The sequence below is a fragment of the Lissotriton vulgaris genome, chromosome 10 (genome assembly GCF_964263255.1).
Source record: "Lissotriton vulgaris chromosome 10, aLisVul1.2, whole genome shotgun sequence".
NCBI lineage: Eukaryota > Metazoa > Chordata > Amphibia > Caudata > Salamandridae > Lissotriton > Lissotriton vulgaris.
Window position 1 is genome coordinate 668,935,887 of NC_141698.1, and position 21,738 is coordinate 668,957,624.

At 43.7% G+C, this 21,738-nt stretch overlaps 1 protein-coding gene across 1 annotated transcript in view; it reads left to right on the forward strand.

Moving 5' to 3' along the window:
* The window catches only part of DYNC2I1 (dynein 2 intermediate chain 1), a 476,503-nt gene that overhangs the window by 157,072 nt on the left and 297,693 nt on the right, over nucleotides 1-21,738 (forward strand). Inside the window, exon 7 of the mRNA XM_086941505.1 lies at nucleotides 11,099-11,156. Coding sequence (XP_086797631.1) covers nucleotides 11,099-11,156 — 58 coding nt within the window. The remainder of the gene's footprint in view (nucleotides 1-11,098; nucleotides 11,157-21,738) is intronic.

Below are 21,738 nucleotides of genomic sequence, written 5' to 3' on the forward strand. Positions count from 1 at the left end.
CTCGGAGACGCTTTTCGTCGCGAGTGGAGCTGCGGTCTGTTGTACGCCTTTCCGCCTATACCACTTCTGCCCAGAGTGCTGAAGAAGATCAGGCGCGACCGGGCCCAGGTCGTCCTTGTGGCTCCGGACTGGGCACGAAGATACTGGTATCCCGAGCTACTCAGCATGTCAGTCGATCCCCCGATTCGTCTGCCTCTTCGGGAGGACCTTCTGTCGCAGCAGCAGGGGACGGTCCTGCACCCGAACCTGTCCAGTCTCCACCTACAAGCTTGGAGATTGAGCGGCGGCAGTTGAGGCCATTTGACTTGCCTCCCGAAGTCTGTGATATCATTCTGGCAGCCAGGCGTCCCTCCACAAAGTCGGTATACGCCTGCCGGTGGAACAGATTTGTGGCATGGTGCACAGCAAAGGCTGTGGATCCTCTCTCTGCACCCCTTTCGGAAGTGCTGCTCTTTCTTCTTTCCCTTGCCCAGCAGGGCTCTGCTCTGGGCACTCTTAAAGGGTACCTTTCTGCTCTATCAGCCTTCTTGAGGCTACCAGATCAGCCTTCTTTATTCAAGTCCCCTATTGTGAGTAGATTTCTGAAGGGCATCACGCACATGTTCCCTCCTGTTCCCTTCGTGATGCCCCAGTGGGACTTGAATCTGGTTCTCACCTATCTGATGTGTGCTCCCTTTGAGCCGCTTCATAACTGCCCTCTTCGTCTCCTTACTCTAAAGACGGCATTCATGGTTGCCATCACCTCTGCCAGGAGGGTGAGTGAGCTCCAGGCTCTTTCTTCTTCTCCACCTTTCCTGTCTGTTCATCCTGATAAGGTGGTGTTACGTACACGACCTTCCTTTCTGCCCAAGGTTGTCACGGCCTTCCACATCGGGCAGTCCATCACTTTGCCCACCTTTTTTCCGCCTCCGCACCCCTCGAAAGAGGAGGAGAGGCTCCACCGTCTGGATCCAAAACGTGCGCTCTCCTACTACCTAGATCGCACACGCCAATTCCGGGTGGATGACCAACTCTTCGTTGGTTACGTGGGCGCGAAGAAGGGAAAGGCTGTGCACAAGAGGACCATCTCTAGGTGGATCATCTTGTGTATTCAAGCATGTTACTCCATGGCGAGGAAGGAGCCCCCGGCTGGATTGCGGGCTCACTCCACTCGGGCCACGGCAACGACAACTGCCCTGGGCCGCGGTGTCCCCCTGCAGGACATCTGTCAGGCAGCCACGTGGGCCTCGCTGCACACGTTCGCAAGACACTACTGCCTGGACAGTCAAGTCCGGAGGGATGGCTTCTTTGGCCGTTCCGTCCTCCAGGACTTTCTGGTGTGATATTGGTTCGCAGACCCACCACCGGGGTTGGTATTGCTGGGGTATCTATTCTAAGGTAAGGAATCTATCACTAACGTGTCTCTTTCAGATGCACAAGTTACTACATGTGTAACGATATATCTGTAAGAGACATTAGTTAGTGATAGATTCCTTACCGACCCACCCATCCTCCCCGTTCTGCGAACCGATATCTAGGGTTAAGGTCATCCCCTTTCAGGGCCCTAGTTTCATGGCACCAGTGTTAGTTCTATCATGGCTCTGCGTATCTGGCGCGGAAAAGCTGTGTTATCAGAACTGACGTCAGCGCGCATGGGCGCCGTCTAAGTACTCCGACGACGTCATCCCGGCGCTCACGACGCCGACGACGGACGCGGAGCCGCAGACGACGCCTACCAGCGCGCAGGGGTATTGCTACGCAAAAGTTTCCGGATCCAGTCTGACGCCTGGGGATATTCTAAGGTAAGGAATCTATCACTAACTAATGTCTCTTACAGATATATCGTTACACAAGTAGTAACTTGTGCAACTGATCCGTGGGTCCTAAATATCATTCAATTTGGCCATGCACTAGAATTTCAAGACCTCCCACCTCCTAGAACCCCTCGCGCCACAGAATCAAAACATCGGCATCTTCTCCGTTTCGAAGTTCGTCAACTGCTCACTAAGGGAGCGATAGAGCCAGTTCCATTCTCTCAAAGAGGAAAAGGGTTCTATTTTAGATTTTTCCTAATTCACAAGACGGAGGAAAAGTGGCGCCCAATCTTAGATCTGAGGGAGCTCAACACCTATCTCATAAAACTCTCCTTTCGAATGGTCTCTCTTCAAGACATCTTGCGTCTTCTAAACCCAGGGGATTACATGGCAACTCTGGATCTCCAGGACGCATATTTCCGTGTTCCGATCCACTAAGCTCACAGAAAATATTTACTATTCACAGTAGCCAAGAGCCACTTTCAATTCAAAGTACTGCCATTTAGGCTCAGATCCGCTCCGCGGATATTCACAAAGGTATTGGCCCCGGTAGCAGCATTCCTCAGGAAACAATCTCTAGAAGTTTTCCCATACCTAGACGATTGGTTGATAAAAGCTCTATCTTCTCTAGCAACGACAAAAGCAGTCGAAAGTTGCATCCAACTTTTCAATCATCTGGGTCTGCATCTCAACAAAGACAAATCAGTCTTTCTTCCATCCAGAAGGGTCAAGTTCCTGGGTTCCATTCTGGATACGAGCAGCTGCAAAGCTTTTCCTTCGGAGGAAAGACAGAAAAAGCTAATCTTCTCTGCCAGTCACTTACAAAAGAGACGGTCCCTGTCAGTTCGTCTATACAAATCTTTCCTAGGATCGATCTCTTCTTGCATACCATTAGTTCCGCATTGCAGACTACAAATGTGCCCCTTGCAAGAACAGCTAGACATGCAATGGCGCCAGGTGGAAGGTTCTTTCGAGGACAAGATAAAGGTCACTTCTCTCATGAGAAAAGCAGCAGTTTGGTGGGCTGTCAAGGAAAATATCTCAAGAGGTCTCTCTTTCAGGATGGCTCCATCCCCTCTGATTCTAACAACAGATGCCTCAATGGAAGGCTGGGGCGCAGTCTTACAGGACCTCCAGGTGAGCAGTCACTGGAACCCGGAAGAGCGCTTTCTCCATATCAATCTCTTGGAACTCAGAGCGATTCGTTTAACCTTGCAAGCTTTCCTGCCGAGGGTTCAAGGCGCAACCGCTCTGGTCAGGGCGGACAACACAACGGCCATGCATTACATAAACAAGCAAGGAGGTACGAGGTCTCATCTTCTCTCGAAAGAGGCCCAAGAAATATGGGAATGGGCGATTCTCCACAACGTCGTCCTTTCAGCAGAGCATCTACTAGGCACTCTCAACACAACAGCAGACACCTTGAGTCGTCTGAAGTCGGCCTGTCATGAGTGGGAATTGGATCAAGATATTCTGGACGAAGTTTTTCAACGTTGTGGCTCTCCAACCATAGACCTGTTCGCGACTCCAGAAAACAGGAAAGTCCAACTCTATGCAAGCAGGGATCACTATCAAGGGTCACTGGGGAATGCTCTTTCGATGTCTTGGTCAGGCACGTTTGTTTACTCCTTTCCTCCAATTCCCCTTATCCTGCGGCTACTCAGGAAACTAAAGATGGAACCTTGCAGGATGATCTTAATAGCACCAGCGTGGCGTCGCCAATTCTGGTTCACGGAGCTTCTCCTGCTTTTTCAGGACCATCCATTTCACCTATGTCCCATTATTCCATCTCTATTAACAATGTCCCAGGGACAAGTGGTACATTCAGATCCGAGCTCTCTCCATTTGAAAGCTTGGCTCCTGAGCACAGAGAATTCCACAGCTTAAATATCCTTCAGGACTGTAGGGAGATTTTAACTCAAGCTCGCGCACCAAGTACAAATAAAAACTATTGTGCTAAATAGAAGGGCTTCGGCCTGTGGAGTCACCGTGAAAACATCCATACGTTCTCTTCAGCTCCTCATCAGATACTGCCTTACATTCTGTCGCTGGCAAAGTCAGGCCTTTCTCATTCTTCCATCAAAGTACATCTGGCGGCTATTTCAAGATTCAGAAGAACAGCTTCTGGCCCTTCTCTCTGGTCTGCTAGAATTATCAAGCAATTCCTGAAAGGTCTTTTCAGGGTCTTCCCTCCAGTGCGGCCTCCACCTCCGGCTTGGAATCTCAATCTGGTTCTGGCTCACCTCATGAGACCTCCGTTCGAGCCAATCCACAGGGTGAACTTAAAATTTTTGTCTTGGAAGTTAGCTCTCCTTTAGCCCTCACTTCAGCTAGGAGAGTAGGAGAGTAGGAGGGTTGCAAGCTCTCTCCATTTTAGAACCTTTTCTACAGTTCAAAAAGGACACTTTGTTTTTAAGGACCAATCCGAAATGTATTCCAAAAGTCTCTTCGGATTTCCATTTGAACTAACCAGTGGTTCTGAAGTCTTTCTTCCCTCGACCTATGTCTCCTGCAGAACATTCTCTACATTCCTTGGATGTCCTGAGGTGTCACAAATTTGATCTTGAACGCACAAAGGATTTTAGAAAATCTTCCCAACTTTTTGTGGCTTTTAGTGCCCCTCGAAAAGGACTTCCTCTCTCAAAACAAGGAATCTCACGCTGGATCTCCAGTGCAACTCATTATTCCCACCAAGCGGCAGGAAAACCGCTCGAGAGACATGTACGAGCTCACTCCACAAGATCAGTTTCATCTTCAGCAGCTCTCTTCGCTGGAGTTCCTATAAAAGACATTTGTAGGGCGGCTACATGGAGAAGTGCCCATAAATTCACAAAACATTACTGCCTGGACTCTTTCATAAGGAGCAAAGCGGCAGTAGGTCAAGCAGTCCTGAGGACTCTTTTCCAATGAAAGGTGAGCTTTCCCTTCTATCCCTCCTTCCTATGATTGCTCATTTTGTATCACATAATCTTCCGATGTATTGTTACAAGGTATATGATTGTCATATGAAGATGGTTATACGGAGATATTTTAATACTCATGTAACAAAATGTGCACTTGTGGCTTATTGCTAGCTACTCTGATACAAAGCATGGGAATCTATGAAAGTTCCAATACTGGGGCAAGAAAACAAGTTACTTACCTGTAACTTTGGTTCCCCAGTATTGGTAACTTTCATAGATTCCCATGCGCCCATCCTCCTTCCCTGGGAAAGCTCAGCCTTCAGCAAAGGTGGTTACTGTTAAACAACGGCTGCGAAAATCTGAGGCTCTGAGTCTCTTTCAGGAGGGTTCTATGGGGTGAGGCTGATCTGATTGGTTGTTGCAAGTTTTTGGTCTCTTTTACAAAAAGAGGTAGATAGGCTACAAAATGAAATGAGGTCTAGGGCTTACTCTCTCTTTTGTACATACTGCTATGGTATTTTCTATTCACTGAGGCTCCCAGGCTGACGACAGGGAATGATACAAAGCATGGGAATCTATGAAAGTTACCAATACTGGGGAACCAAAGTTACAGGTAAGTAACTTGTTTTCTTCGTCAGGGTCATGAAATTCCTGTGTTTTTTTGGCATGGGTTATTAGCATTATGGCTTGGTCCAAACCCCATAACGGATGCCCAGCTGCTTAGTCGGGCGGAGTTGCAGGATACACTTCTTGTCGGCTTGAGTTTCTTGTGAAAAATCATGCGAGACGAATATCTTATGCATCTCTGACATGAAAGGGCTATTCTTTCTTGTCATTTTTTTTCACAATGGATCTGGTCTGTTGGTGCCACAGGAAGCATGTGAGGATCTGCCTCAGTCCGTCGTTAGATGGCAGGTGGCGTTGCTGAATCCTGTGGGCCCTTTGGAATGCCAGTGGATGGTTAAAGCTGAGGTTGCTGCTGGCTGGCAGAAAACGTTCAAGGAAGCCCATGAAGTCATCCCCTCCATCTTTTCCGGTACACCCGAGATCCGGAGGTTGTCGCGGCATGACCGGTCCTCCAATTACACACATTGTTTGAAGGTAGCGGTGGTCCCGTTCCCAGTCTGTTCCCAGCAGGAAGCCGATTGTCAATCTGATCGAGTATGGACTCAGCAGTGGACAATCTAGTAATGAAGGATGCAATATGCTGATGGATGCTCTGTGTGTCTTCTGAGGTTATAGAGGTGGTTTCCGCTAACTCAGAGAGTATGGTCTTGAGCGTCCTGAGTTCCCTCAGTATGACGTCCAGTGCAGAGTCTTGTTGTTGGTCATCTACTTGCTTTTCTTAGTTTGCTTCTCCGTCATTGCCTCCATGAACAGGAGCTATCATGAGGATTTCGACATGTTTGGAGTACCGTGAAGTCAGGAGCAGTGAGGCCAGGGTTTGAAAACTTGTGCCTCACAGCTGTGGGCCAAGGAGTAGAGGACTGAGATTCTCAGTCAGGCTGCGGGTCCTGGGTCCCTTAAGTGCCATACTGCAGCAGAAATCCAAATCTGTCGCCTTGGTAGGGTGTCAAAGGTAGAAGGAGTAACCCACAGTTTAAGTCGCAGAGTGCTGTTTCCACAGTGGTGTCTAGCTTGAAGCTGGCCCTTGCTGCATCCCCACTCTAGGGCTGCTGTATACAATCAGGTGCTTGTCCAGAGTGGTGTGTTTCCTGCAGATCTCTAGGCCCTTGGATGATCTGCACCAAGCTGTGAAGGTAGGGGAGAAGCAAAGCGTGTGCCGGTGAGCCAGGCGTAGAAGCTCCTCTCAAGGCCTTTGAATCCTGTGTCTGTCTGGAGGTTCTGTAGGCATCAGTATTGCGTGGTTATACAGATGACATGTGCACACGTGATTTCAATTAACAGTGTTAATACTGAGAGTATTTCAACAACAACACAATCACAAAATATATGATCCAGATGACGTTTTGTTTCTGTTAGGTTTATTAGTTTTCCAGGTGCCCAGCCAACACGTGTTTCGTCAGGGTGTAACCCAAGACTTGAATCTGAATTTGAATTTAAAATACTTATAGAGCGCTGCGTTCACCGTGCGGTTTCTTGGCGCTATGGAGACAAATTTAGCAGAGGAGAGGCAATGGATACTGGTGCAATGAAGGGAGCAAAGAGGATAATTTACAGAGGGAAGGCCTGATTGAACAAGAAGGTTTTGAGGTCTTTGCGGAAAAGAGAGTAGTGCTTAGCGGACCGTAGGTGGTCGGGGAGGGAGTTCTAAAAGGTGGGTGCCAAAGTTGAGAAATTGGCCCCTCCCCACTTTTTGCGCTTGTAGCGGGGAACTTGCAGAAGTGATTGGGATGATGAGCAAAGCTCTATGGCAGGGACATACTCCCTAATCAGGGAGGTAATGAAAGCGGGAGCAGAACCCTGGCGCGCCTGGAAGACCATGCAGCCAGTTTTAAAAAGGGATCGCTCCCTGACAGGAAGCCAGTGGAGCGCCTTCAATAAAGGGGTTGAGTGATGGGAGCGGGAAAGGCCGTACACTAATCGGGCCGCCTGGTTTTGAACCATTTGGAGCTTCCGTAGGCTGTACGCCGGGATGCCGTTGTACAGGGCATTGGCGTAATCCAGCCAGGAGATCACCAAGGCGGACATAATCAGTTTAAGTGCCAGGGGAGAAAAGAAGCGGGAAACAGTGCGAATAGTACGAAGAGTGAGAAAGCAAGAAGAGACAACAGAACTAATTTGTGAGTGTAGGGTGAGATGATTATTCATTTTGATACCTAAGGTCTTAACTGTGGAAGAAGGAGTGGGAGGGGGACCAAAGGAAGAGGGCCAAAATGAAGAGATCCAGGAACTGGAAGAACCACCCGTGAGAACCAACTCAGTTTTATCCGGGTTCAGCTTCAGATGGTTGTGGTTCATCCAGTCCCTAATAAAAACCATAATAGTCTGGAAGTTAGAAATAGAATAAGAAGAAGAAGAGAGGTTGAAGATGAGCTGGAGGTCATCCGCGTAGTTATATACGGTGACCTCCAGCTGCTGGAGTGCGCTGGACTTCTTCAGGGCTATTGGACAGATGGCTAGAATGTCAAGATACCTCTCCGCCGGTTGTACTTCCGTCCCGGCTGTAACGTCAGAAGTTTCCGAATAAGTAATTATGCAAAGGAGTAAATGGTAAGTACCAATGTGGAGCACTAATATTGCTCTCTGCCACGCGGTAAACGAGTTATCCCGCTGGTGGCGTGGTTCATATTCTGTTACCATACGCGTCCGGTAACAGAAAGAAAACATCATCCGGATCATATATTTTGTGATTGTGTTGTTGTTGAAATACTCTCAGTATTAACTCTGTTAATTGAAAGTTTGTGTGCACAGGTCATCTGTATTACTGTTTTGAGGACTGTGGTCCGATTTGGAAGTTTTGGGTTATCCTCTCACCTGTAGCACCGTTGAAAATTTGTTCTGTATTATATTGACGTTGAATTCAGAGGCGCCAATACTTGCCGCATAACTATCAACCCTATTATCAATATTAAAGTATTGCGTGGTTAGTTTATTGAAACAATAGAGAGTAACCCTCCAGGCCAAAAGGACTGGGTAGAAACCAATACTAATAATAAACTGTTCCCTTTAGATGTTATTCAACAAGTCCCTGTTCTTATACTGTCATACCAACACGTGTGCCCACTCAAGTCAGAAAATAAAGAATGAATTGCCTTGCCAGTACTATAAAAATAACTCGTATTTATTAAAATATCTCATATAGTTACAGTTCTTCACATTTGATTCATAATACAAATAAGTTAAAAGCATGATTTATTCATGGATACAAAAATCGTTTGTCTTTTATATGTCGTGAGTAATTTATGTTAGATAGTACATCACATTTCTTAAAATGCCAAATCTTTTAGTACATATCCACTACTATATCATGTACACAAATGTCATTAAAATCACACTTTAAACATAAATATATATATTTTTAACATACTCTAACGTTTTGTTGCTGCGTTCCAGTAGGAAAGACTGGTTAACACCACCTTCTTCAGGACAGAAAAAGCAGTATTGTAGAATCTACAAGTTTATTAGTAGTTTTGTTGTGGTAACCTGTTTGGTTTAGATGTATCAAAAGACTTTCTTAACATCTATGGCCACTTTTCTATTTTAGTAAAGCCAACTGTATGTTCTTGTTGAGGTTAATTAATTTCTCACTATTCGTGTATTTATTTAAAAGTTTAATCACTTCTGGTTGTGTCCCCGGATTGTAGTATATCATTATTCACTTTCTTGATCTTAAGGTATATATTATCCTAGAGGTTATTCAATTCCTCTATTTTGACTGTATTTCAAAGACCATTTTATAATTTCAGATTTCTTCCAGAGTGTTCTTTTTCAACTAATGTTGGAATGAATGTCCCATTTGCGAGGTAGAATAACTTTCTTTTACTTCTTCTCACCTTGGTCACAATATCATTCTTGCAGCGCGCTCCGCAGGTCACCTTTCCAGAATGTATTTTCAGTCCCTTAGAGAGGATTCTCTGTAATGTTGGGCCCGTTCTCCGGAGGCACAACTGATCCATCAGGTGTCACAGCCTTTTCAGTCAGCAAGGCAGATTGCAGGAGTGGCAGCAGGTGAAGCCTCTAGCAGCAGAAATGTGCTGTACCTGTACGTCGTTGGCACCCCCTGCTGCTGTTGCAGTGGGTGGGGAACCGCTCACCAAAGGTGCCCCAGATGGTTCCAATCTACTCAGGAGCCATATTCCACACCAGGCTGTGTATCCGGTGGGTGTTCCCAGCACTAGGAGGCAGTAGCCCTGGTGACCCAGGTAGGCAACCGAGTGACTTGTTTGGCTGTGCTGTGGCTGGCTGGTTGCACGGAGCGCTTTTGGGAGTGACCCTAAAGGGGGTGTGAGGCCTCCAAGATGTGGCCCAGCACACACTCTTCAGGGGCAGTGGGCCTAGTCTTGCTCAATAAGAGCGCTGAAGTCATTTTTTACAACTCCCCGTCATAAAGGCCGATCTTAGGGCAATATACCCTCAATTTGTAGGTGGTGGCACCGCTCCTAAATAACAAGAAAGAGCCCAGGATTCAATCGCCGGCCAGAGGGGCATCATCTTAATCCGGGGTCAGGCTCTATCCCACCAGCACTATTGTAAGAGGGGGGTCCCTCATATCCATCAGGATGTGTCCGCATGCAAGTGACAGAAACACTTCTCCTCTGCATCATATAATAGACGATGGCACGGAGGCAAGGAGGCCATCAGGAGGCCCGCTGATTGTGAGCCAAAAAAAGGTAGCACACACTTAGTGCTCCTCCTAAAGGAGGACCTTTGGAGGGGAGTAAGGGGGGCCAGTGGACCCTGGCATTCCCCAGCAGGCAGATGCAGTGAATAACTGGGGATCTCTGGCCCTAATATGAAGTGCAAGTGGATGAGAGGCAAAGTCGCTTTAAGGTGCTTCCCCAGGCTGTATTACAAATAGGGCACACTGTCCCTGTTCTTCCGCAGCGAACCTTCAGATTGGTCTGCTGGGCTTAACCACAGACAGTGCTTTTGAATACAGTCTACCCATGGCAGATGCAAAATCGCACAGTGAGACCAGCACAGTGAGCAAGGGTTGCCTCTCTGTTTGCAACTTGAGAAAATGGGAGTTATATGTTGGAAGTTTAGACCTCCCATGCAAAAAAACAGATGATAAGCCTATCATTCATGATACAACACCAGGTAGATAAGGCTGCATTTAGTGTATACTCTTGTTTTCAGAAAGCAGCTTTTAAATGTTCTTTGGAAATTGTATTTATTCAAACAGTTTCCACATAACCCTTAAATGTTTTCAGCCATTACTGCACTTCTTCACTTGGAAGATTTTACCTTTTGATAAACAGCTATATAACATGAATTTATAGCTGTGTTGTATCCATCTGAGGCAGAAATTTGGAGCCATATTACTGGCATTTCTTCTGTCTTACCACATAGAAGTTATTTCTCTACCTTTGATTGCCTATATGCAATCACCATCTAAAATACTCTGTGTCACTCAATAGGATCATTGTTGTAAGTTAGCATAGCACTCTAAAGTGTTTTTACTTCAGTTATAATACTGATGTAATATTTTATGCATTGCTAATTTGTGTTATGCAGTTGCTTTCCCTTTCTCCTAAATGCCATAAATACATGTTCTTAATTTGTAGAATATTTCAAATTAATGTATTGATACATTGAATCATGGAATAGCCTAAAATGATGAGTCACTGATTGCACAGTTTTATATTTAAAAGATATGGTTCATCTATGCAAAAATAACACACATTTTTATTTTTAATCTAGAGCACATTGTTCTCTAAATGAAGCACAATGTTTATCAATATTTTTGCCTCAAACTTGACTGTTTGTTCTTTGTAGGCAAGGAGAAAGCGAACAAAAGAGTCATTCCAAGCAAAAGGAGGGCAGACAAAAGTCGGTAAGGAGCTTTGTTTATGGCAGAAAACAGATCATTTTCAGAGAGTTCAAATAATGTTAAAATGCATGGCTTGTATCTTGTCCTCTTGGAATGTTCTATTTATCTTCCTGTATTCATGAATAGATAGTCACAACTCTGTAGCATTTTATATATATTAGTCATCAAAATGTCTCAGTATTAACTTTTCATGCTTATCTTTTATTAGGGCTAATATTTATGTTATTGATTTTGATTATTCACTACTATTATATTTCTTGATGATGTCCTTTATAGGTTATTAGTGCATGATTTATAGATCACATGCAATATAGTTATTGTATCTATGATGTTGACTATTTGACCTATTCTTAGATATTTATATATTTCAAATCCTATTTCTTTATCAATATTTAGTTTACTATGACTTAAATCTTCTAATATAATTCCAAAATGTTATATTATAAATGTTATGCTCTCTTAATATGCTATCCTTTAAAGGGCAGATTTTATATCCCTTCATATTCCTTACCAGCTGAGTTCATATTTTCTATTTTTACTTCATTTTCTTCTCTCAGGTTTTTCTTTTCTAGCTTCTCATATCAATGTTATTGGCCACTTTAAATTGCCTTTTTTTCTCTTTTTTCTCTCTTTAAATGTTCTAGCCCTGGATTTTCCTTATTAATGGATTCCCAGACCCGCAGTTAAAAGTCTATTGTTATTCTATTATACTCTTTCTATTATTCTTTTGTAGTCTATAAATCTTTCTTTATTTGCTTTCTATACTTAATCTTTATTTATCTTTCTTATTGGTGGGATTTTTCCTTTCCTCTTCTATACCCATTTCCATCACATCTTTTAGCAAGTCTCTAATTTTTTTTCTTTTCTTTTTTTTTTCTACCATGGTCCTTGCTCATGATTTATGTGCTATGTCCTGGAATGTCAATGGATTAACACACTATATCAAACAGAAGAAGGTTCTTTCCTATTTACAATCTAATGTGGTTGTGGCTCTTCTTTAAGAGACTCATCTTAATACACTCGAGTCTGACAAACTTCTTAGAGGTTGGGTGGGTAAAGTTATCCACAGTAGTATCAGCAATGGGACTTCTTCAGAAGCAGGTCCTACTCGAAAATGTGGGGTAGCAATCCATATCAGAAAAACATTACCAGTTTGTGTACTTAACACCTTGGCTGCTGTGGCTATTTTTCCCCTGTGCTGGAAAATCACTGATGCCATATATTCATGACGAGCTCAGCTCGTCATCAGCACACGACCACCGTGGCTGATGACGAGCTGACCTCGTCATCAGCATCGAAGGGGTTAAAACATGCGAAAACTCACAAGGCAGATATGTTTTTGCAAAAATGTGCATTGGTGATATTCATATATGTGTGGGTTCAGTTTATGCTCCTACTGGTGCTAAAAAAGATTTTTTTCTACGTTTAAATCGTTTGCTGTCGGAGATTGATGTCTCACAATACATCATCGGAGGCGATTGGAACCTGGTGAGAGATCCAGTTTTGGACAAAACTGGATCTCTTGATAAGAATAATGCAGCAGACAGAGCCCTTATGAATGATCTCATTGCAGACAACGACCTTATAGATCATTGGCTCTTATCACACCCAACTGATGTTGAATATACATTCACATCTCCCTCCCATGGCACCTTATCGAGATTGGATTACTTTTTAATTTCTCAGGGAACGGTCCAATCAATCCAAGTTTCTTGTATTTTGGAGGCATCCATCTCTGATCATTCTCCGGTCCTCTTGTGTCTACAGACTGGGACACCCAAACCAGGTCGTTAGCCCTGGAGAATGAATATCCAATGTCATAAAACACCCCTTGGTAAAAAACAATTGCAAGAACATCTTCATGATTATCTCTCATTTAATCAAAATTCAGTGGATTCTCACAGGGTCATATGGGCTGCTGCTAAAGCTGATATTCGTGGTAGACTTATGCCAGATGCAGCCCAGTTCAACAAACAAAATATTGCTAAACAAACTCAATTGGAACAGGACATTACCAATTTCACACGTTTATATACTAAATGCCCTACTTTACAAAGTCGATAATTACTGGAACAATCACGCATGGCATTAAATTCTCTTTTCACCTCTAAGGCGGAATATGCCTTACAAAAAATTAAAGGGAGGCATTATGAACAGGGTTTAAAAGCGGGTAGACTTCTACAGGGGTGTGGACATTTTTCAAAAATCTACTCGGCCAGGGGACAAAACGTTACAAAAATCTACTTGTCATGGGAAGGTAACTACTTGTCCCACCTACTCCATAAATCACTATGGTAGGTCTGCACAGAGAGACCCTGCACTGCAATCAGTGCAACATACTGTGCAATATATATTTCAAGGGAAAGTCCAATTATGCAGTGCATGGTCATGCACTCTTAAATGCAACTGTTGTTCTGGCTGGCTGTACAGCATGTGTACAGTTGTGTCAGTGTGCACTGCACCCAATTATAAACTATTTTGCATGTAACACATTTTCATATGTAGAGAAATAGTACCTAAAGGCAAAGGGCAGACTGCATTTCTTGAAGTGTTTTTGGCACAGTCCAGACTGTGTCGAAATATGAACCTCTAGGACAGAAGGGTGTTCTCCATTATAGAGCCAACTCATAGCTGTCCAGCTTCAAAAATCCTCAGATGTGATGCGCTGATAAACGTGTGGATGGGAATAACTGCACTTCTTGGCAGAGTCTATGAACGGTTCATGGGGCATCAAAATCAGGTAGCAGATGCGCTATGGTTCACTGAGGTAATATCCACAAGTACAAATACACAAGAGGCAGGTGTGGTGTGATTATATTATTTTGCACTCACTGCTACATCTCAACATTCTTCTCCCACACAAAGAACATATGCAGCACTGGCAGTAGCTGTACAGGGTTCTCTCTTGCAATTAGTAATGGCTTCGGCAGAGTAAGCTTCCCTAACATGAAGAGGTGCAGATCAGCAATGGATGTTCAAGTTTGTCTCCTTCAGATATATAGGACATGTAGCAGTCTCACAGCTGAAAAGCAAGCGTTAGTTTCCCAGCGAAGGGAAGGACTGTTAAGTTGAAAAGACACTAAATCTAGAAGTGGAGAGCTGAGCATCATTGAGACAGGGACTAGTGAGTAACTGCAATCACTCAACATTTCATTTCACACCCATGGCAGCAAGTCCTGGATACTGTATTCAGAGGGTAGTGTGAGTGCAGTGCTGGTAGCAGGCGAAGTGTGCAAGGCTGGAGTGAGTCTGGGGGCAGGGTCAAAGCAGTGGCTAAAAAAAGAAAATATGTTCTAACTTTTTGTGGTCTTTCACCTGCAGGTAACTACGTGTATAATAATGGGCAGCTTTCATTGAAATGAAAGTTATGTTGATCAGTGGGAAAAGCTGCATGAGACATTATGAACCCTCGATGAGTTCATGCACCGACCAAACCATGAACATTTAGTACAGCAAGCAGGAATCTCTGACAGGCTATCCTAGACACAGGCACCCACATGTGCAGACTACACATGCTTCGGCATGCACTGGTGGCTGTGCAAGTTTCGCTGCAGACTTCTGCTGCTAGCCACAGGCAGCCGGCTTGGAGGCCACTGAACTCCACCAGAGACAACATCAAACTGTCAAAGAGCTGGGTCAGCCCTTGAGTACCTGGGGTAGAGGAGGAGGCTGTGAGATGCCTGCACACTGGGGCTCTGCTGAAAGACGTTCTGGTCACCGGAGGTGGAAATGGCAGGTTCTGCTCACATTCAATGAAACAGCTCTGTATCCATGGGGCCTGTCTTGGAGGCTTTGATGCCTGCATGTTGGCTGCACAGGAGGCATGCAGCGTTTGGAAGAGACACCCCAGCACTCTGTATTAGTGTGTCCATGAGTTCCCAGTCACGAATCGCCTTGCAGCAGCCGAACTCCGGTACTTTATCATAGTGAAATTTACTCCATTCACTCTTGTAATCTGCGCACCTTAGTTATATTCTGCTCTAAAACGACCCCTCTCTCGCTCCCTACAGCTCAAACTGTGTGTGTCATAAACTAACTGAAAAATATCAACACGAAAAAAAAATGTGTGGCTTGCTAAGTTTCACAATTTTTTTTTGATAACCAAATTTTATTGAAATGACAAAACAGGAATCATCCAATACGACGCAGTCAATTAATACGTTTCACATTTTAAGGTAGTTGGTGCAGTTAAGCCTAAAATGATCGATGAATTATTTTCAATCAGTTGCTGTCTGTGAATCTCAGAAATGAGATAAACTAAAAGTAGTGTACATTGGGAGTTGGAAATGGAGTTAAGCATATGAGTTTGTTTGGAGTCTGCTCACATTTCTGGACTTGGACAAGAGATTGTTCCATTAATATTTTCTGTTAGAAGAGATTTTCTGCGCTAGTTTGAGCATAGTGGGTTGAGGATCTTATGAGTCAGGCACACATTTACAAAAAGGAGCTAAGTTTTGATGGCCTCTGATCTCCGGCCAAATGTAATTGCTTTCACGGCCTGCTCTGTCTCATCATGGGACATAACCTCACAACCTTCTCAACTGAACGGCTTACGTTGGCATTGTGGGGTACGAGCCATGACCTGCCAACTTAACACTCCTCCTCAAAAGGCTTCATTGCGTTATAGTAAGGAGGAAGTGACTATAGGGTTAGCCAAGTGCCTAGACTAAGAATAAAGGTTATCAGATGGAGATTCCATTGCCCCTGGTCATTTTCGGTATCCAAGGAAAGTGTACCTATGTCCAGAAGACTCTATATTATAACTTCCTTGTTGAGGAGTAGACTCTCTGTGCCAGACATCTTAGTCATTTTTTTCTAGTTATGATCACCAAGAATGATGTGATTATTTACAACATCAGTTGACTCTGTGTCACCAAGGCCCCAGCTAAGTTGTACATGATGTAAAGATGTATGTGGGGAAAAAGTGTGAACCCACTTGCTCTACGGCAAGTAGACCAAAGTGCAAACCCTTACTGAACTTAAGAACTATGGACCAGATGTACATAGCTTTATTTAAGTCGCAAACAGCCTGATTTGCAGAATTAGGCTGTTTGCGACTGCAAAAAAAGAATTTCTTTTATATACAGAGCCCTATTTTGCCATTCAGTAGCTTATTATAACCCTTATTAGTTGATCTAGTATTCACCTCTTCTGAGCGCTCCTTAAGTTGTGTTTCATATCCTTTCAACAATTCTGAAAATGAGTGTATCTTCTGAAGTTGCATTAAAGGTTGAATGTAAAGAGTGTTCAAGTTTGATTCAGAATTAAATACAAATTCTGTGCCATTTTCTGAATACCCAGATGTTAGCCAAATCTTCATAACTGAGTTTAATTGCTAATGAATATATCATGCATTTTGAAAGTGAAAGTTCTAAAAATACAATCTAATTGTGTTGACCCAGTGTTTTTTGAATCCCTGAAGTTTATCACACCACTCACTGTTATTTGAATTTGATTTTAAAAACATTTATTAAGCGCACGTATACATAGCGGTTTCTTGGCGCTGAGGATGCAAGTGAACCTGAGGAAGGAGTGTGAGGAGTTTAAGACGAGAAAGCTTGCAGGAAAACATGCGTTTTGAGCACCTTGCGGGACTCAATATACGAAGGTATAGATCTAATAGTGGGGGGGAGGGAGTTCCAAAAGGTGGGGCCGAGGACAGCGAACTTCATCCCCCCCATTCTTTTTTTCCTGAAGCGTGGTACGGAAAGGAGGGACTGGGTAGAAGAACGAAGTTCTCTGGTCGGTATGTATTTTTTGATTTCGGAATTTATGAAAGCTGGAGCAGTTCCAGCTCAGGCCTGGAACGTGGTGCAGCCAAGTTTGAAGAGGGCCCGCTCTCTGATGGGCAGCCAATGCAGGGTCTTTAATAAAGGAGTGGCGTGATGTGATTTAGAGAGACCGTGGATGAGGCGGGCAGCTTGGTTCTGGACCAACTGGAGGCGTCGGAGGGCATAGGCGGGGACACTATTATACCGAATGTTACCGTAATCTAAATGGGATAAAACCATTGCCATCAGGATGAGTTTTAAGGCAGAAAGGGAAAAGAATCTGGAGATTTTTCTGATGGTGCGAAGAGTGAAGAAACAAGAAGATACCACCATACTGATCTGGGAGTGCAGAGTGAGATGTTGATTCAACGTGATCCCAAGTGTTTTAACTGAGTGGGAAGGTGAAGGAGGGGGACCAAGTGAAAAGGGCCAAAACGTGGGGGTCCAGGGACTGGATGTACCACCAGTAAGAACCAACTCAGTTTTGTCTGGGTTAAGTTTAAGGTGGTTTAGGTTCATCCAGTCCCTGATGAAAATCATAACTGATTGAAAATTGTGAATGGACTCAGGGGAGTGGGAATGGTTGAAGATGAGTTGGAGGTCATCTGCATAGTTGAAAACAGTGACCTCCAGTTGCTGTAAAGCAAAAATGAGGGGGAAAATGTACAGATTAAACAAAAGTGGAGAAAGGGAAGAGCCCTGCGGGGCACCGCACTGCACCTTGCATGGGGGGGCAGAGAAGTCTGCCAGATGGACGGCCTGGGTTATGGACTTGCTCCTGGTGCTATGGCTTAGTCTTGAAAGACACCACCTCCGTTTTCAGCATAGATTGAAGACTCTTCTGTTTCTCCAATTCCTTTGCGCGTATGAGCAGGAATCCATATTCTTTGTACCACATACCCCCTGACCGCACTTTATATCACCCATTTCTCCTACCTAGCGCTGCATCAATCTCCCTCACAACTGGACAGGCACCTGATACCAACTTCATCACCCACTCTCAAGCAGGCACAATAGTAACACCAGTGTGCCTCCCAAGATGTTTTTTTGTCAGCTTGCACACCATGAGTCATTGTACCAATTATTTTATTTATAAAGTTTTATATAGCGCGAACAAGATCCCAAAGGATATCAGAGCGCTTTACAAGAGGATGGAAGGAAGGACATTATAGCAATATCGACATCAAGAAAAAATACCAAACAGGAATAATCGCATAATTACAAGACAAATAATTTAAGGAGAGTAATACAATAAACAGGTATATAGCAGGCTATGAAGGAGGGCACACAATGAAGTAAAGAAGAGCAGCATCAAATGTTGGTACAACAGTTGTAGGATCAATGACTTCGAGAAGGTGAGCCTAGCCCACAGTCACCGCTCCACTATGTTGCGCTTTAGGATGTACTTTTCAACCAAGACACACTACTGACATTTTCAATCACTGTATTCTTGATCATGAATGCAGCATGATGTCATATGCCGTGCTTTTCGAAAAATAAGTTGGTAAATGTAATTGAATTATTAAATTGCATTACTTGCACACAAGAGTTAAATTGATGAGCCTCAGATCCGTGTCTGGCTGGTCGAGGAACCTGGTTACTCAGTCAGCCAAGCAAATATTACTGCCAGTCACATACATCTCTATTTGAAGGTGGCCATGTTATGTCTAAGCTGATCAAAGCTGGAGGTTCTAGTGGTAGGAGAAAGAAGCAGAGATTCACCACTTTTTTCTTTGCCCCATTCCATCACCTTTGTTTTAAAAAGCAAGAAACATATTCACTTGGCTGATCTCCATATGGTTACAACGCAAAATTCTACCTCATCCTGAGAACACGCCTATAGCTGGCCAATGGGGACGGGAGAGAGAGAGGGGTGGAGGGGTTGTTGAGAGGCTGTTAGATTTTGTAGATGTTATTGGGGATGGGCAGACAATGTATGTTATAAGAGTTAGTTACAGTGGTGATGCTGATGTATGTTCTTCCTCTTGGTAATCATTATTATTATGATGATGTATCTCACTTGTGTGGACTAAATTTGATAAAGTTCTTGTTTAAAAAAACAAAAAAAATTAAGGTATTTTTCAAATAAAGTCTTTCATTCCCTGTTGTCATGGGAGCAACCAGTGTTTCCACAGTTCCCCCATTAGACTGTGCTCAGTAGATTAGTGACATTGATACTGGACTACAATAACACTGTGTACAAAGACCTACCCAGAACGCATATGGAAATGCTGCAGGAGGTGGCAAAACAGGAAACATTATTCTGCCTAAATTTGAAACCATAGATAACACCTACTTTGAAATGGCATGATTGGATCACAGTAGAATACATGATCAAATTAAAGTTTCTGTGTACCATGCACAAAACCACTTGGAGTAATTTCCAAGCATACTTTCAGACTTACTAATACCACACGAGGGAATGAAAAGATTCACTCCGCCTCCCGTTGCTATAAATATTCGGCCCAAAAGTGAAAGAACCTGTGATTTTGAAAACCTAGCCTTATTGTCACTCAACTTCTAATGTCGGTGTGGGGGGAGAAAACCTCTTTTTTTAAAAGGACCCTCACTCACCATTTACACCGGTGGAGTGCTTTATCCTCGAGTTCTCATCCATGATACCTCGTGCACCAGGATGGGCTCAATGCTCTTTTACAGTGGAACTCTCTGTTAGTATTTTTTGAGGGATTAATATTAAAATTGCTTGCAGGTATTCTAAATCCTCTGTGAATTTTAATTTTTGTTGAAAGCATTGGCAAGGTTAAAAACAAGATCTGATGTGTTTGGAGTTTCCAGTGTACTCTCGCATAAAGAGGTCTACATGTTTCAGTCACAATAAATCACCCAGCAGTGGGTCTGCATGGCTGTCTTCAGGACCAAAATTATAGATCCCTATCTACTGTAATTAGTAATCAGACACTCTGTTTAGTAGTTATCAGTGAATATTATTCATTCTACATTTATATTGCATCCCTTACAAACCGCATATGGGGCATTGCCTCATTGGAGAATCTGCAACAACAAATGGAAAGAGAGACTTCTTTATAACTGGAAAAGTTTCTTTCTTTCTTATGTCAGTGTCTTTTTTGTGAAATTCACTGCACTTCTAGAGTTAAGGTGAGATCTATACACACGTAAACATGCTGAGACACAAACTGATGTGACACAACTGAGCTATGCCCGTTGCCCTCATGCTACAGTGAGAAACGTAAAATGCACACAAAAATGGTGGACTCGTGTTCAATCAAATGCAGTTTTCATTGAAGCATATAGGCATTCTTTTGTTTAGCAAGCTCTAGAGCCGCATAGGGTCTTGGAGGCGGATGGATCCTGTAGTCGCACTCTGTAAAAAATGGGAGAACTTGCATGTAAAGCAATGCTTATCGCGTTTCCCCTTCTCTGTACGTTAAATAGACTCACAATTGTTTAACCAACAAAATGCAGTAAGAACTGGTCCTTAAAAGAGAGGCCCCTGGTCCTTTCTTCTATGGACTGTGTTCTTCTGGTAGTTTGTTGAGCCTATAATGCTCTAGAATGTGCTAAAAAAGTACTGTTGTATGCTTCAGTGAAAACTGCATGTGATTGAACGAGTGCACAATTTTTGTGTGGATTTCACGTTTCTCTCTTTAGCATGAGAGCAACGTGTATAGCTCAGTTGTGTCATTTTAGATTGTGTCTCGGCATGTTTATGTGTGCATAGAGCTCACCTTAATTCTAGAAGTGCAGTGAATTTCACAAAAAAAACTGGCATAAAAAGAAATTAGCTTTTGAAGTTATAATCAAGTCTCTCTTTCCGTTTGTTATTGCAGATTTTCCAATGAGCAATGTCCCATATATGGTTTGTAAGGTATGCAATATGAATGTAGCATGAGCAATTTTCACTGATAACTAATCCACAAAGTGTCTACAAAATACATTAGATAGGTATCTAGAATCATGATCCTGAAGAAAGCCAGTTGACCCCATTGTTGGATATTCATTGAGGCTGAATCATTTATTGTGGATTACCTCTTTAGTATTAAATCTGTTTATTCAGAGCAAAATATACACCAACCTGTGCTCAAAGGCGCACCGGCCACTCCCTTACAACGCATAGTCGAAAAACTTTATGGGCACAGTAGACAATCCGAATTTTTAAACACAGCAAGCCGCCTACAACCCAGAGGGCCGGCCGCGTCAAATAGCAGTGCCATGTGTTGGAAGCTGAAAGTAGCTGGGTCATCAGTACAATCCCCCAAACAACCCCCCCAACCAACCCCCCCAACTCACCCAAACTGTCCCCCCCCCCATCCCACCCCCGCCCCTTTCTTGTCCGTCTAGTGATCCAGCCAAACCCCAACTAGCCCTGGCATCCACAAAGGACAGTTCTTAAAGTTGTTCCTTCTGAGTTCTGCGCCGGCCAGGTCTCTTTTTACACTCTGGCAGCGGGGTGTCTGCTAGGTGTAATAGTCTCAGGTATCGGGGACAACTCAGTTCCCTAAATTCCCCGGTGAGTAACGACAAGAATGGCCTCCAGATCTCTGCAAACTCCTCTCCCCGTCCAGCCGCTGCCAGGGACAACTTCTCCATCCCCAAAACAGTCCTGTGTCCTTTAAAAAAAAAAAAGAGTTTTTCTCCCCCACACACACATTAGAAGTTGAGTCACAGGGAGTCTAGGTTCTAAAAACCACAGGTTCTTTTTCTTTTAGTCTGAATATACTGTCAGACTTTGCCAACCTATTTAACAGCTCCCAGAAATCTCAGATACTGTCACTACTGTATTGTTGCACCCACCACAGTCAAAAACTGAAAGGTGTTGCCAGATCCACTAGGGT